This window comes from Phaenicophaeus curvirostris, chromosome 3 (assembly GCF_032191515.1).
Source record: "Phaenicophaeus curvirostris isolate KB17595 chromosome 3, BPBGC_Pcur_1.0, whole genome shotgun sequence".
In the NCBI taxonomy this organism is placed as follows: Eukaryota; Metazoa; Chordata; class Aves; order Cuculiformes; family Cuculidae; genus Phaenicophaeus; species Phaenicophaeus curvirostris.
The window spans coordinates 94,387,708-94,404,744 of record NC_091394.1 but is presented as its reverse complement, the minus strand read 5'-3'; the positions used below and the strand labels follow the sequence as shown (position 1 = coordinate 94,404,744).

General features: G+C 36.8%; 1 protein-coding gene across 3 annotated transcripts in view; it reads left to right on the top strand.

Annotated features, from left to right (window-relative positions):
• Nucleotides 1-17,037, top strand: part of TRAPPC9 (trafficking protein particle complex subunit 9) — a 540,656-nt gene that overhangs the window by 253,525 nt on the left and 270,094 nt on the right. For all 3 annotated transcript variants that reach the window (XM_069854713.1, XM_069854711.1, XM_069854712.1), the window contains 2 exons: nt 9-162; nt 11,225-11,315. In XM_069854713.1, the coding sequence (XP_069710814.1) occupies nt 9-162; nt 11,225-11,315 (245 nt within the window). The remainder of the gene's footprint in view (nt 1-8; nt 163-11,224; nt 11,316-17,037) is intronic.

Below are 17,037 nucleotides of genomic sequence, written 5' to 3'. Positions count from 1 at the left end.
TGCTACAGCATGGCTATCCAAGTTGACAAGTTCAATTTTGAGAGCTTCCCAGAATCCCCTGCTGATGGGACACAGTTTGCGAATACAAAGCAGCTGGAAGAAGAAAGGCAACAAGCAAAAGGTCTGGAGATTAACAGCAAGCTGGATATTTGCTGGAAAATTATATCCTTTCGTAAATACTTGCTTTAAAAATATATAAATAGATGCCCTATGACACATTTTATTTTATAATTCAACTCACTTTATAGCAGTGTTACTGAAAAGTAATTAGAAATATGAAGATATTATATATATTACAATTATAGATTGTTTAAAGTTAATTGTGCTGTATATTATTTAGATGGTGCTTGGGTAGCCTTAGTGGCTTTTTCTGAGTCTCTGAGGCTGCCACAAACCCTGTGTGTTTTTTGCGACTTTTAGGGAATTGAGGAAGTCTAGTTAGGATTGATGAACAGCAGTTTTATAGGGTCAATTTTTTCTGTTCTCCGCCACACCAAGTAACTGAATCATAAAGAAATACATGAAGCTGGGTTTAGAGAGTTTTTATATATTTAATTAAATTTGAGAAAATTAGAAAATATTAGAATAATTTATTTCCGATTCCTTTTGACAGATTTAGTAATATATCTAATCTTTGGTAGCCTTTTTAAGGCTTAGAAAGGACTTATGTGGTGACTTAGTCATCCTAAATATAAAATCATCATAATCATTCTAAATGCAGTAAAATATTGCCTTATAATTATTAATAAGAAATTACATTCTGATTAGAGTTAAATCTCTGATGTTGCTGTAAATTTCATAATTTCCATAAAAGATCTTGTGCTTCACTTGTCAAAAGTAGACTTTTTCATTGTTTTCATCAGATAAATGTTCTGTGTAGCCAACAGCTCCCCAAGCCGTGTGTTGATACTCGGCATCTTCCAGGAGATTTGTATTTTGCACTGAGACCATCCTCAAATTCGCGTGATAGTGGGTGGCAGGAAGCAAGAGGAGAATGGCAATCAAATCATGATTTATCTCTAGAGGTGTCTTTTTGTACTTTTATATTGTACTTTTATCTAGAAGTCTGAAATGGTTTTTTATTACTAATTATTAAATTAGCTGCATGGGATTAGTCAAAGGCAAGACTTGAGACATAAATAAGATTCCTACTGCCTGGCTCCATCCGGTTTCCCTAAGTAACATTTCAGAAGGAGTTCTGTTAATGCAAAAGCATCAATATTTAACCAAAACTCACTTAGAAAATTTCTGTGTTGGGGAAAGATATAAATATTTCTGTGATAGCAGATTTGAATGATTTTGCTGGAACTGAATGCACAGTTGTTAATAATTTTGTCAGGGTGTAAAATCCTCATTCATTTCTGTTGCTGAGCAACACCGTTTAGATCCATCCTGTGTTCTGTATTTATACCCAATTTTAATACCGAAAGTGTCGTGGCTACATATAAGTCAGTACTCTAGAAAACCGAGAGAGTAGAGCATGAGTTCTGTGTGTTAAATTTTATGCAAGCACTATAGAATCATAGAACTGTTTGGGTTGGAAAAGGCCTTAAAACCTATCGAGTTTGAACCCCCCTACCATAGGCAGGGACGTCTCTTCTACTGGATCAGGTTGCTGAAAGCCTAATCCAACCTGGCCTTGAACACCTCCACGGATGGGGCAACCACAGCTTCTCTGGACAGCCTGTTCCAGTGCCTCATCAACCTCACAGTAAAGAATTTCTTCCTAATATCTCATCTAAATCTCCCCTCTTTCAGCTTAAAACTGTTCCCCCTCATCCTATCCCTGTACTCCCTGATTAAGTGCTCCTCCCCAGCTTTCCTATAGACCTCATTTAAGTGCAGGAGGGCTGCTGTAAGGTCTCTCTGGAGACTTCTCTAGGCTGAACAACCCCAAATCTTGCAGCCTGTCCTCATAGGGGAGGTACTCCAGCCCTCTGATCATCTCTGTGGCCTCCTCTGGACTCACTCTAACATATCCATGTCCTTCTGGTGCTGAGAACTCCAGGTCTGAATGCAAGACTCCAGGTGAGGTCCTGTGAGAGCAGAGTAGAGGGGCAGAATCAGCTCCCTCGACCTGCTGGTCACACCTTTTTTGATTAGTACCTATATTTTTGAGATATATTCTGCATTTTTGTCTCTGTTCCTAGAGCTAAATCCTTTCTAATGAAAGGCAATGAATTGCATGCATATGTAAAAATTATTGAAGAAAGGTGTACATCGTTTTCCAGATTTCATGTCTCCTGTCAGTCTCTCTCACCCTTTTATTTCTTGCAGCAACATTTAGATGTGGAACAGTAAAAAAAAAATTCTCCTCTCACTTCTGCTAAGTTTGAGCAACTTCATTTCTGAGACATCTGACCCCCCACCAGAGTAATTTGACACTGGCCAGCAGAGTTTATTTCAGACATTCTGATGGACAGAGACATGGAGAAATGGATGGATAGCTTCATGGCATAAGCTTTGCTTTCCTTCAGAAGCCAGCCTAAATGCAGCCAACAGAGAAAGACTATTTGCCAAAATACAAAGGGATATAACTGTTTCTGTTGCTTACTAGAGAAGGCATTTTCATAAAATCTTCTGAACAGTAAGGCCAGGTGGTCTCTGTGGTGTCTGCTGTCTTTGAACTATTTTGAACTCATCTTTCTCTGCTCACTATATGCATGAGAAGAGGAATGTATATTTTGGAGAACACAGTTCAGACAATCTTGTTATAAGTCATCTACTATTTACAAGGGAAAGACTGTATTATTTAGCTTGCAATTCCTTAGATTCTTTCTATGTTGGTTGACACCATATGAAACCATCGCATAAACAAAAGCTTCAAGTTGTCTACATTGACTACAGTGAAAAGTTATTTATATGGAGCTTCTGTGAGGCCCAAAAATAGTTCACAAAGGATGAGGGTGTCATGCTGCATCTCTATGCCTTGAGGAGCACCAGAAATGTGTTCCGGGATAGAAAGTCCATCTTCCATGCCATTATCCACTGAAATATTCAGAGTTTCAAGTGATGTGATTTTTCAGTGCTTCATCTGTGAAAATACTGTAAAACTTGATTGACTTTTGTATGCTTTTGAAGGGTTGAAGGCAGGAGGTAAAGACAACACAGTGTATTATTCAAGTCAACCTTTGTCCATTTTTGATAGAATGAAAATAATTAGGAAAATAGACTTTCTTAGGAGAAAACTTGCTGCCATGCCATTTCAATTAAGAAAAATCCTTGAGTAATGTAATTTAATGTATCTTTGGGATTATAGGTGTATTGAGATAATATAAATTAAGAACATGCTGTCTTTTGTTCTTTTAGCATCTGGTAGGTGGCATCTGGTATCAGCTTAACAACTGGGGTTTGTTTTAACACAGAATTTGAACAGACGGAGCACATGTAGAATTAAGGTGGCCAATATTTTCAAATCATCTTTCACTTCGTGTTTTCTAAATATTTTAAAGATAAATTTGTATTTTCTTCAAGGACTTTCTATGCACTTCTGACTCGTGGAACAAGACATCTGTACTAAGTGTCCTTTAACATTTCTGGAGTGCTGTTTCTGTTGCTTAGTGCTATAAGATTTCTATCTTTGTACTTGACTTTTTCAAAACCTTGAATTAAGAAGTGTCATGTTTTCCCATGTGGAAGATGAAGGGCAAGTTAAACACTCTTTGTGGTCTTTACATGCTCTGTGTTAGACCCACCATAGATTATTTCGCTATAGAGTATTCCATTGATTTGTATCGTCAACATTTTGACTTCAGTAACTGAAGTATGTTCAGATTTATTTCAGATTATTTAGTGACATGCAGGGAATCTTCACTTTTAGAATAATAAAGAAAGCTCTGTCAATGTTCAGGTGGCCAGTGTTTTTTTTTAATAGGAAGCTCAGCAAAGTTTGGCTAGGGATAGCATCGAGAAGTTATTTATGCTTCACTTTTATATCTGTTTTGCTTTATGATAACTCTTGCTGCTGCTTAGTGAACAGCCTTTCCCTGTCCTCAATCTCTGTGTGCCTCTTGTTACCCTCTTAAGGAAGCGAGGTAAGCACATATTTGCCAACAGACTTGCTAGTCTAGTGAGTCAGTCTTTGAACTTGAGGTTCATCCTGCGAGGAACCAAAGCCTGCAGAGCAGTGCCAAAAGGGGATAGCATGGGTGGGAGAAAGTCATGGGTTAGGATCACCAAATCAGCCGTGAGGTGTGATCGTGAGCCCCCGTCAGATGCTTACACTTGAACTTGGAAAAGCAGTGGAGGAGGAATAAGAGATCAGTGTGCAGTTGCAGAGGTTTTGGTGTCATCAGGATTTCAGAGACATAATTGACAGCTTGCATGAACAGGTTGCACTTACAGATATGGGTTATTTAGGATGGCTGGGCAGAGATGAAGTGCACAGGGAATTGTTTAGAGCTTAGCGATGGGCTACTTGAAAGCTTTCTGGGTCAAGAAAAGAGGAGTCCAAAGGGTGATGCATTTGTTACAAACCACTAATCTAGAAGTGAAGCTGGACGGATTCTTCCTTCAACTTCCAATTGCTGGTTATGAGATTTCTGGAGTACTTTAAGGCCACTTTTTGTGTGCAGGTGCTGGATGGTTTGATTTGGCATGTGCTGTGCAGGATATGCTACATGAACATGGTGAAGATCCAGTTAGAGGAATGCAGTTTGATGGCAGCCTTGACTACAGTTGGCCTGAGATGGTGGAATTTAATATTCTGAGGAAAGCAAGTAGCAGGGTAGTGACTCTGGACTTCCGAAGAGGAAACTTTGGGCAACTGTTAGGCAGGATTGTACAGCAAACTGTATTCGGGAGGAGAGGGGTCCAGGAGAGCTGATGGACCTGCAAGGGCAGCCTTCTCAAAACTCAAGTGGTGCAGCAGTAAAGGTACCTCTGATTCTTCAACCAGGGCATATCAGGAGGTGACTGTAGCAAGTGTAAGCCTGGTAAATTCTGGTTAGGTACTAGGAGAAATCCTTTTCACAAGGAAGCTGCCCAAACTGTACAATAGGTTATGCACAAATGCTGTAAAATTGATGGCCTTGAAGATACTGAAAAGTTCTGGTCAAGGCCTACGAACAGCCTGATAAAATTTCCATTGTTTTCCAGGCATTGAGCACAGGGTGGGACAGTGACTCTTGAATTGCCTTTCCATATTCTGTGATTTCTGCAGCCATGTGGCGGGCTGGGTCAGAAACTGACTTTTGAAAAGCAAGCTCCTTTTACTCCCTCTGTCTCCTGCTCTCACCAGGTTTGATTGCAGTCAGAGAAGTTTTCTAATGTACCGTGAAAGAACTGCTGTTTCAGTGAAATGAGGCTATAACATTTTTGGAGTAACTTTCTTGATAATATTCTAAACCTGGCCATAACAGCCTTTAAAAAAGTGAGACTTCAAGTGGCACCTTAAATATCATGTCTCATTTTTAACTTTTCTAATAGTTAGACAATTTTTATTACTTCAGCATTAATTTGTGTGATCTACATGAAGACTGTCCTGTTTGCATTTCTCGCATTTTTAAATTTGTATGCTGTGTCTCTTCCTCTGTTTTCCCTTTTCTATATCTAAACCTAATTGCAGGTTTTTTCCAAAGCCCATTTTCTTCTGGTCATATTGCTGATGTTCTGCAGTATAGCTATGTTTTTCTCCATATGTGGGATCCAAAGCTGGAAGCGATACTTCAGGTGAAGTTTCTCATAAGATAAAAGCTGTACCTTCCAAGTTTTGGACATTATGCTTCTTCTGAGAACTATTCTTGACTTCTTTTGCAAATGTCTTATGTCTGATTAGGTTTTTTTTTGTTTGTGGTCCAACATAACTAACTGAATAATTATTCCTGATTTCCATTTATAGACTTACTGATTTCTTCCAAGGTGATACTTCTGGAACTTCTATCCATTGAATTTTGTCTAAGTGATCTTCATGAGTTCCACTAATTTATTAGGTTTGTGAACAGTGACATCTTTTCTAAATACATGAATTCTGTGAATGTTTTCATAATTCATCATCTAAGTAGCCACTCAGAATTTTGAAATTATTATGTGTGGGACAGAATCTTGAGTCATCTCGTTTGATAAGCTGTGTGGGCTTGACAGCAAACCACAGATAACTGTTATTGAAATCTACTTTTCTGTTTGTCTGTTCAGCTTTTGATGACTTCATCTTGATCACAGTTATGAATCTTCAGTTATAAGAGTATTGCATGTTGTAGGAATTTTGTACGTTAGTAAAGATTTCCTTAGAAATACTTCAGCTGGATGGAGCTTTAGATTTCCATGCAGCTTCTTAGCATCAACAATTGTTTGTAAAAGTACCTATCATTTAAGAACCTCAGTATCTACACATAATTAGTTTTAATAATAAAGTACGTCAATAATAATCAAACAGGAAGCTTAAAATATGACTAAGGCTACTGCTGTAAGTAAACTGTGATGATTAATCATTTAAATTTGTTTTTCATTAGTATAATTTTTATTTATGAACAGTCACTGATTTGTTTATGATTGTGTGCACACATCCACCCGTATTTATTTGCAGAGAAGTGGAGAAATATATTATCGAAAATAAATCTTTTAGAAGGATGCAAGATGTGAAATGCTGCAAAGCAGAGGGAAAAAGAACCCCATGAGTAGCTTATATATGATAGAAGCCATTTTTTAAAATGTTCTGTGTTTTTAAGCGGTAGATTTTAGATAACACGCTTTGTTATAATTATATGTACCCAGCTACACATTAGACAATTGAGATAACATAAAAGACCTAGGTTTTCCTTGGGGAAATAAATGGTTCATTTGACTGTCATTCAGGTTTTTGATATGAAGCAGTTTATATCATGTGCAATCTGTTGCTAAAGAAACGTGAAATGAAGGTGTCCACTGTGAAAAATTAGGTTCTGTTTTTTATTTTTTTTAAACAGCATCTGTTTGTTATGTGCTCATTGGCTCTGAGGCCGCCGTTAAAACTCATTTGTTTGTGCAAATGAAAATGTCTTGAACTGCCAAATGCGGATGGTTGCACTGGAAACTGGAAGTCAATTGTTTCAGTCCTAGTTGATTTGTGTGTTATTAATAACAAAGATTTGGCTGTTGGAGATGAGGCAAGGGTCAACAAAAGCTTCTAACAATCTGACCCATATGGAAGAGCAGGTTTGTAACCACAGTGAGATTTCATCAAAATGTTTTGAGTTTTGGTTAAGTAGGTAGATTCTCCAAGGTCAAGCTTTGGCAGTCTGTACTTCCATTTATCTGCACATTTCTTTTCAATGAATTTTAAATTCTGTATCTTACACTGTGATCTTTTAGCAGGTTTGACTTTGAGCTAAGAACAGAGGGCATATTGGCAACCCTGTTCTTACTGCTTTGCTTTCATTGACTTCTAAAGGTTTGTCTTAGAAAATAGGCAAACTGTAAAGTAAAACTGTTCTCTCTTTACCCTCTGAGATTTTATTACTGCGTAGTTTGGTTGCTTTTCATCTCCAAGGCAATGACTTTGCTACAATGTATTGTATTTGCACTATAATGAGCAAATTTATATAATTGTCTGATACATAATCAGGAGACAAAGATTGATGACATTAAATTCCATAGTATTTGTTCTTTTAGGAACGGTGAGATCATACCAACTATATTAAGCTTCTCTGCCATCTTTGGCAGAGACTTCTGACTCTGAGTCTGTTTGGCAGCAGAAATTGAGCTGGAGTAGATGAGATGGTTTGTGAACTCTGTGGGCAAGATCTTGGGTATTGGTTAAAAACCATGGGTTTATTTTATTTTTTTTTTTTTTTGGCAAGGTAAAGCATGTTTTCTGAATTGCTTTGTGCAACTTGGTTGTTAACATTATGTTTGAATCTAATTTGCCTATGGAGCAGCTATTGAATGCCACTGGCACTGCCGGGTCTTCCTGTGGAGTAATCTATAGACAGGTTGCATTGATTACAGAATACTTTAGGTTAGAAGTAACCTCTTCAGGTCTGTTATAGCACCCTGTCCAGCAACTTGTCTTCTCTGACCCTCTTTCTATTACTGTGCTTCTCTAAGAAAAGTCTGGCTCCATCTTCTCTACACCCTCCCGCTGTAATAGCCAGCAATGAAATTTCTCGTTAGCCTTCCTTGTCTTCTCAAGACAAAAAAACCCTATTTTCTCCATGCTCTCTAATCATCTTGGTAATCCCACAGGGAATTTTATGCCATATATACCGCATTCAGTTCTGGAGTCCTCAGCACAGGAAGGACACGAATCTTTTAGAGCAAGTCCAGAGGAAGCCACAAAGATGATTGCAGGGCTGGAACACCTCCCATATGAGGACAGGCTTAGAGAGTTGGGGTTGTTCAACCTAGAGAAAAGAAGGCTCCAAGGAGATGTTATAGAAGTCTTCCAATACTGAAAGGGGTCTGTAGGAAAGCTGAGGAGGGGCTCTTTCTCAGGGAGTGCAGGGATAAGATGCGAGGTAGCAGTTTTAAGTTGAAAGAAGGGAGATGTAGATGAGATACTAGGAAGAAATTTTTGGCTATGAAAGTGGTGAGGCAGTGGCAGAGGTTGCCCAGAGAAGCCATGGCTGCCCCATCCCTAGAGGTGTTCAAGGCCAGGCTGGATAGGTCTTTGAGCAACCTTGATTCAGTGGGAGGTGTCCCTGCCTATGGCGAAGGCGGTGGAACTGGATGACCTCTATGGTCCCTTCCAACTCAATCCACTCTACGATTTTATGATGACAGTGTCTTGAACTGTAGAAGCAAAACTGGACACTGGATTTAAGAAGTGTAGGTATGTCATTATTTATTAGTTGAGGTATAACTATGTGTACTTTTATCACCCAATATAAGTAATTGATTGCAGAAATAATTTGTACTGGTGTTGAATTTGAAATTGCAAAATGTGTTTGTATTGTGGATGCATGGATCTGCTTTGATAGCATTTACCAATGATGAAGTATGGTGAATCACCTATTTCATAGTCATTTTATAGTGGTCTCTGAGAAATTATGCTTTCCATGGAGCTTTAAGCAGTAAAAAGTTTTAATATTCCAGGCACCTCTGTGAATCAGTTGTAAGTAAATTACAGTTAAGTTAGCTTAATGTTGCAGTTAATGGCATCCACTGTTTAAAAAGCTATTTTAAAACCTGCCTTTTTATTAGTGTTTTCTCTCACTTATATTCGTAACATTAAAGGTGTGGTAACACAATTATTCATCTTCTGTGTCTATGAAGTAATGGAAATTATGTTTTCTCTGTTTGTTTCTCTGTTTGTTTTATGGAAATTATTTTGTTGTTCTAGTGTCCTGGGTCTTATTTTCCAGCAGCAATCTTTTTCTGAGGTGGTATTCTGCTGCCTTCAATTTTCCAAATAGGTACCTTTCTTTAATGGTGTTTATGTCTTTCAGACTCTTTGGGGTTTGTGAATTCATGTGAATGGTTTGGGTTGGAAGGGACCTTAAAGATCAGCTTGTTCAGCTTAGTCCTGTTAGGGCTAAAAAAAAAAAAAAAAAAAGCTATCTAAGACATTTTTCAGGGCATGATAAGAGTTATTAAAAAAAAAAAGAAAGGCGAGGATATTATAGGCAGTATTGATTTTCCTCCTCTATCATCTTCTTGACCTCTTGAGCCTCAATCACTAATTATTAGATCTCATTTTAAGCTGAGGTTTAAAGACTTTTCTTCTTAATTTCCTAGAGAGCATGTAAAATTATGTCCTATGGTAGATGTTAGTTATCTACAGTGCTTAATTTTCTTTTAAATTACACATATGAGAGCATACTTTATCAGTCAGATGATGTGCCTCTCTTTCCAGAGTTTCGCAGAAAAATGTCTGATCACATTTGGGAGCTGTTTATAAAATCTCATATAATCTTCTAATTTTTTAAACATATTTTTGAGAAAGATAGTTCCAGTACTTTTGGAATCATTGGTTGAAATCTTGATCAGTCTTACTAGGAGTTTAGCTTTTAATCATGGTGGGGCACCACTTCAGCAAGGTTTGTTTCATCTGAAGATTAGGAAGTTGGAAAAGGAGTGTTGTCAAGACTCAGAGAGGATCCATCCTCTCTCTTGAATTTCATTTCTGTGTGATGCTCCTGTTCTGGGAAAGCATGAACTGAGCTGTCAAGATGATAGAAGGTTCGCCAGAGAAGTTCCAGTCTAAGTACATAGAAGCTCATGTGCGGTACTTGTGGCTGTGATTGTTCCACCTCCACTTCTTCCAGCTAGCCTAGAAGCCACTGAATGCAGTTTTGGCCAAATACAAGATGATGCTGACATTTGCATATGCTTCATCCAGGGAAGTGGAGTCCCTGGAGGTGTTAAAAAAATGTGTAGATGTGCCACTTCATGACATGGTTTAGTAGGCAGGGTGGTGTTGGGCTGACAGTTGGATTTCATCTTAGAGGTCTTTTCCAACCTTAATGATTCTGTGAGTCGATGATTCTATGACAAATATGTAACAGGAATTGAATGGTCCATCACGTGAAGATAATATTAATTGTTTAAATGGATAATACTATCTTTGTGTTACACTGGATATTGCCTATACTTGTACTTTAGCACTTGTGTAACCTCTTATGAAGCCTTTCAAAAAACAGAGATTCTGCTTTTCCCAACAAGTGCTTCACTGTTCTTAGAGTAAGAAAAATTCCCTAATTTTCATTTGTTGCAGCCTGAGCTTGTTACTGAACTTGTATGTGAGTGAGAAGGAAGGAAGGCTTGCAGGTTATGTGCCTGTGTGATTCTGGTGTGATGTTTACCCACGGTAACAGCACTGTCGCTGCATTGTCTGACATCCCTGTACCTCCACAGAGCTGGCACTGAGTCAGGATTCAAAGCTATCCTAGCCTGGATTTATTCTGTTTTGTATTAACCTATTAAATTTTATCCTTTTTGTTTTCAGGTTGCTCTTAATTTGTCATTTTGAATTCTGATCCTGCACCATATAGTTACAGGTCCTGCATTTTTACAACTTCCAGACTCCCCCCCAGCCCCCGCCCCGCCTTGTGTGTTACCGTGGTTCAGGTACTTTTTACCTTTGCATTTTGATACTTAACACTCCTCAGTGGAATTACATTTTTATATTCTGAAGATACCAACTGCTCTAATTATTATTGTTATCCAATTCATGGGTTAATAAATCAAGTATGTGACATTAACCTCTAATATATGTATAGCTTGTAGGTTTGATATGCAATAATAAAAACTGTATATATTACATGCTCGTTTTCTTGCTGAAACAAAATTTTCCTTAATTCCAATTTACCCTTCCTTGAAGCGTGAAGGGGAAGCAAGTGTGGAAGGTGTTCTTAATCAGCTGGTCCTGGAGCATCTACAGTTGGCTCCTCTCCAGTGGGGTGAGTACTGTCAAAACATATTGATGATCCTTTTTTTACTGCCTTGTAATTTTTAGTAGCATGAGAGTGATAATGTTTGCATTTACTGATAGTCTGTGATAAAGAAGAATTTGTTAGGAATTTTACTTTCCTTTAGATATTTTACTTAGCTGAAGATCAAAATAAATTGATGTCTATTTTATTTTAAGTGTCACTCTTCAGTGATAGTAAATATGAAACATGAAAATGCACTTTTTCCTTCAATTTGCAGTCCTAGTTGAACTGCACGAGAACTGGCTGCTCCTAAATTTTCCCTTTGCCTGACAGTATGTGCTTTTAAAGTAACTTCTCTAAAGTCTTTTCATATGGAATTGTAATATACTTTGTGGAATATTTCTTACCATGATCTAAACATTTGCATTACCTACAGAAAAAGTTGCTGCTTTGTGTAGCGGGGAAAAACAGTTTGTCTTAATTTTGCATTTAGAATGATGTTCCACCAATGAAATATTGAATTAATTTGAATTCTAAGAGTCGTAATAATGAGACTTCTGTCTGAGGTTCTTAACAAGGCTTGTTCAGAGGCTTTAGAACATGGGATGTTTTATCTCCAACACTTCTATGTCAGTTACAAGATTCAAAAAAAATCCACAGTTCATCAGAAAATTGTTCTCGAAGCTATTGCTTTTAAAGCTAATTTAATTCTATACTCCTTGTTTTAATTAATTTGATGATCTAAAGAGAACAACGATCCATCACCATTGTCTGCGTTAACCTCCAAGCTCTAGTATTTGTGTACTCTTTTCAATGGTTGGGGTTTTTTTTGAAGCATGTTGACCATCCTCAACTCGTATGTTAAATCATGTAAGCACTTCGCTTATAGATGAAATTAAAAGTGGTGGTGGTTTAAAATTTTTTGTTATAAACATGTGAAGCTTATGTGGCCTCTGCTCTTCAGGGGATTCAAGGATTTGGTAACATTTGCTTGTATGGTTAGCTTAGGCTATGATTGCCCTGGTCCTCATTAATGAAAAGTGTGGCTTCTGTCAGATCCATGTTGTGAGCTCATGCAGGTTGCTTGAGAGTTGTCTTAGATCTGAAGAGTGGCATTGACCTTCAACAGGTTTGTAACCTGGGCTCTGTTTTTCCGTGGCACTTTGCATGGGATATTACTTTAATAATGAAAACCATAGGTTCTTTCTTTTCCTGTTTTCTTGGTTTTATTTCTTTAATTTTCTTTTCATGCCAAATTCCACTCTTTTATTAGTAAAAGAGGCTTTCAGTCATAGAATTGTGTTGGGTATTCCTGCTTAATGGTGATATTCATAGGTACTTTGACACACTAGCTGAAAAACATAAACATAGCACTCATTTACCATAAAATCAGATTGCTTTTGGAGTTGGTAATTTCTCAGGTTGTTGCTTAAATCAGTTAAAGAATACTGGTTACTTTAGTTTTCAGGATGTATGAACACATATGAGCATGAGACAAAACTCTGCTATTCTCTGCCTCATGACTGCAAAATCTTTGAAGCAGAAGCTCTTGATGATTTTCTGGTGTACGTGGTAATTTCCTGCATTAAATAAAACAGGGAAAGGGAGATGATGTGGGATTTCTAATGCTTGATTTACCACAACTTATATATGATATGTCCTTTTCGATAGTTCTGGTGGCAGAAAATAGCGGTCTGTTGGAGAAGTCTATCATTATGTCTATTATTTTCTCAGTCTAAAATTAACTATTGTGTATATTATGTGTTTTGTATAACAAAAAAAAATGTCCATGCAGAAGCTGCAGCTCACTGTAGAGATTATTGAAAAAGATATTTTGATGAAATTCCTGATTTTACTTGAAAAGAAAAGCAAAAAAAAGCCAGGTAGCCCTGCCTGCAGCTGTCATGAGGAAAGCTACTGCAGTCCCTCCAGAGAATGTATCATGGCAATACAGCCTAATTTTAGTTTTATTAATATGTGGGAAGGAGGAAAAACTAAAAGATTGTTTTCTTCAGTTTAGTAGGCGGGAGTAATAAGGAGTTGCTGGAATATCTGCACAGTCAAGTGTGTGTGTGTGTGCGTGTGTACACGTATTTAGACAATGTGACGTCCTGTCTTTCAGAGTTTAAATTGTCTTTTTAGTGCCAAAATGTATTTCCTGTTCAGCTCTTGGAGGTGTGTTATGTATTTCAAATCGTCTAAGGTGTAATGCAAGTTCTGATTTCCCTGTGTTTTTTTCTTGATATTTTGAAGTGATTGACCTTAGCTATCTTGTAAGAGCCAGCTTTTTTTTAGAGGTAGTGGTCTGTACCGAGTGCTAGTAATGAGATAAACGTCTGCAAGCTACCATAAGAGTTCTTTGAGTGTTAACTTTTCTACTAAAATACAACCTTAATATATATAATAAGGAAATAGTCTACAGTTTTTCTTTTCTCATTCTTCCTCAGCCCATATTTTCATGTCATTGATAAAAAGGTACTTTAAAAATACGGTAATACTGTAGAGTCAGCCAGATGTTTTCTTTCTCTTAATGACACTATTTGTAATCACAGTCTTGCTTTGCACTTTCCTTTTTTGTATGTTAAGGATGGCCTTAACTACAAGCCTTTTACTACTAGCCACCATTGTAACGTAATGTTTATGTGTATTGGCTGAAAATTTTGCCTTCATGTTAAGCAATAGAATATATTCTATTCAAGGCTTTTGCCATATTGATGGTTACATTGAAGGGTTTACTTTATTATAAGTGCTCACAGTGAAACATGAATGAATACTTAACATGGTTTTGATTAAAAAAATTACTGGTTCTTGTTCAAATTTAGAAAGTTGGACGTCAAAATTCCTTTTAAATTTAGCATATTTAATTCATATTAGAGTTAATAATATATTTCTAAAATTATAGAGGCATACTGAAATATTTTTTCATGTAAATTTGGCAATCTTGTCCTTTTTTAGTAAATGCAAGGCAAAGGGTAGAATTAAAAGATTGTGGCGTTGAAGTTTTGGTCTCAGGATAAGAAGTCATCTCTGAAAGTTGTCAGACAGAGGAGAAGAAGTGTCTCTTAGTGAACACCGTTGGTTGTGATTTCATAAAATTAAATGACTAGGGAAGGGAACAGTATTTACAACATGAGGAATCATAAAAGAGAAAATATGTCAAAGGCTAGACTGAGAGTTCTTAATATGTTGTTAAAATTGATTTTAAGATTTAGGACATCTCTGTAAAATGAAGTTGTCTATTAGGAAGGTTAGTAAATCACACGTAATTGAAAAACATAATCTTGCTCAACACCACCAAGTTCAATGTTCTCTAAAATTTATGACATATTTTCTTTTTACTGCTGGGCAACAAACCAAATGTAGGAATAGATGTGGTTTTAAGGTGAATATATTAATACCATCAAATCAAGGAAACATAGCCTGGAAAGTTTATTGAGGAGAACCAAGGCTTTTCAAAGGCATATGTCATGCAAGTTCCATGCTGAGATTTGAGAATGATCAGATGGAGGCATTTGTAGTTGCTGGCTGTGCAGTATTATTTTTTCCAATCTTTTTTTTTTTTCTGATTGATGTTGCCGAGTTTCACAAGCAAGCAAAATTCTGTGACCAAATGCTTATCAGTTTGATGGTACTCTCTGCATCTCATAGCAAAATTATCATAGGTATAAATGCAACGCACAGAATGTTGTTATTGAACTTGAAATAGACTATTGATTGAACTTGGAATAAACTGGATTTGGGATATTCCTACATTTAAATAAGAAGTACCTCTTAAGTGAGAGGTTCCCAACCCTTTGCATGCTTTACATAAATTCCACAACAGAAACTTATTTTAAATTCTCCTACATAAAGCAAAATAAACTTAGCTTCCTTCACTGCCTGCAACCATAAGGTTGCACCTTTTCCTGGCAATCCTTAAATGAGTAAGGGTGAAGATCAATTATTAGGGAAATCTAATTTAGGAATTTTGAGCTGTAAACACCTAAAAGTGCTGGCTGCTTCAATATATATTGGGGAAATACTTCTCTTTCTCTATAGGAACAAAGAGAGTAACTTAAAATCGATGATTATGCATGAAGTTTAAAGATATTTGTGGTAATTTCCCAAGAAACGTACACTTGTCAAGCTCCACTGTGGGAAAATCTAGAAATAGGTTTTATCTTTCATTCATTCTTTTATTTCATTCATTCGCTCATTTCATTCACTCATTTTGTTCATTCTTCACTTCTTCCTTCATAATAAATCTGAATCTCAAGACAGTTTAGAATATTTAAATTAAATGTGGATACCTTGTTTAGTAGGCACAGTGGTGTTGGGCTGATGGTTGGACTTGATGATCTTGGAGGTCTTTTCCAACCTTAATGATTCTATGATTCTGTGACCTTTTCACAGTGCAGTGCATGTCATTTTCTAGTATATGACTAAGGAGGAAAGCAACAACATTACAACTGAATGCTGTCGAGATCATAATTAAGAGAAGTGAGTGTTAGTAACAGAAGTCTTATTTATTGATAGAATAAGCTGTCCATTTTGTTGTGTTCACAATAGTTTTTGATTCTACCTGAATCATGTTGTACTTAGAGAAAATTAAAAACCTTAAAACTGAATTGTCCCTCACAGGCAGTTGGAACCAATAGGTAGGTTTTCAAGTGTATTATGAGCATGTGGTTCTTGAGAGTTTATTTGGAAATTGTCTAGTTAAGTCACACAAAACATTTTATGGAAGCATTACTTTTAATATAAATTATCTTAATAATTCATTGTATCTTTTAGAGAGCACCAAGTCAGAATCAACTTTAACAGCTTATCAATTTCATGGATCTTAAAATTAATTACTGAAACTACTGACCCATTTCATTTTGCATTTTCCAGTCTGACCTTAGACCGTAATTAAATCTTTCTTTCCACAGTTTAAGTGATTAACTCTTGGGTATTGCAGCGGTGTCAAGTGACCGCATCCTGAATGCAGGGGAAAGTATTTTAAAGTGTCTGTCAGTGAGTAGGTGAGGCAATGATGCATGTCTTAGCCTGCATTTTGGATGCCATCTTCACACCCCGACAGCTTGTTGTCCCCAAAGACCTAGTTAGAAAAAGCCACATCTCTGCAGACATGATCATTCTTAACAGTTTTTCTTTAGTTGGAGCAGTCCTACAATACTGCTCTTCCCCCATATTTAAAATTACAAGACTGTCTTGGATGTTTGCTCAAAGACTAGTTTTAATGGGGGTCTGTAAGGAAATAGTTTTACTACTCCCCTTCCTTGCAGACCCTCCACAGGAATCTGTATATTATATAGAAATAAGCATGGAAATTACGAAGCAATCATCAAGTTATATGAAGGTTAATCCTTCAAAAAATTATGAATGTTTTCCTGTTCATTCATCAAGTTAAATTATTCTTTAATTGTTTCTATTTAAGAATTACAGTAATCTGGCCATTATCATCATAAGAAAGATGAAACCAAAAGTGTTAGCCAGGAAATCTCAAGAGTAAGCTGTCATTAAGATACAGAATCACAGTCTGATTCATAGAAGACAGAAATCGAGAAACAATCTGGTGGTAAGTGGGTTTTACTAGGTAACAAATCTTTCTCATCCATTTAGAAAAATCTTCAGGTATTTTATTTTTATTTTTAAGATGCAAGAGCGGTGGGAGCACTTTGATATCATAACAGCTTGTGTGCGGGCTGTTTTGGAGAATATTTTGGCAATGTCAAACAAGTAACATGCTTTAGCTGCTGGGAAGTGT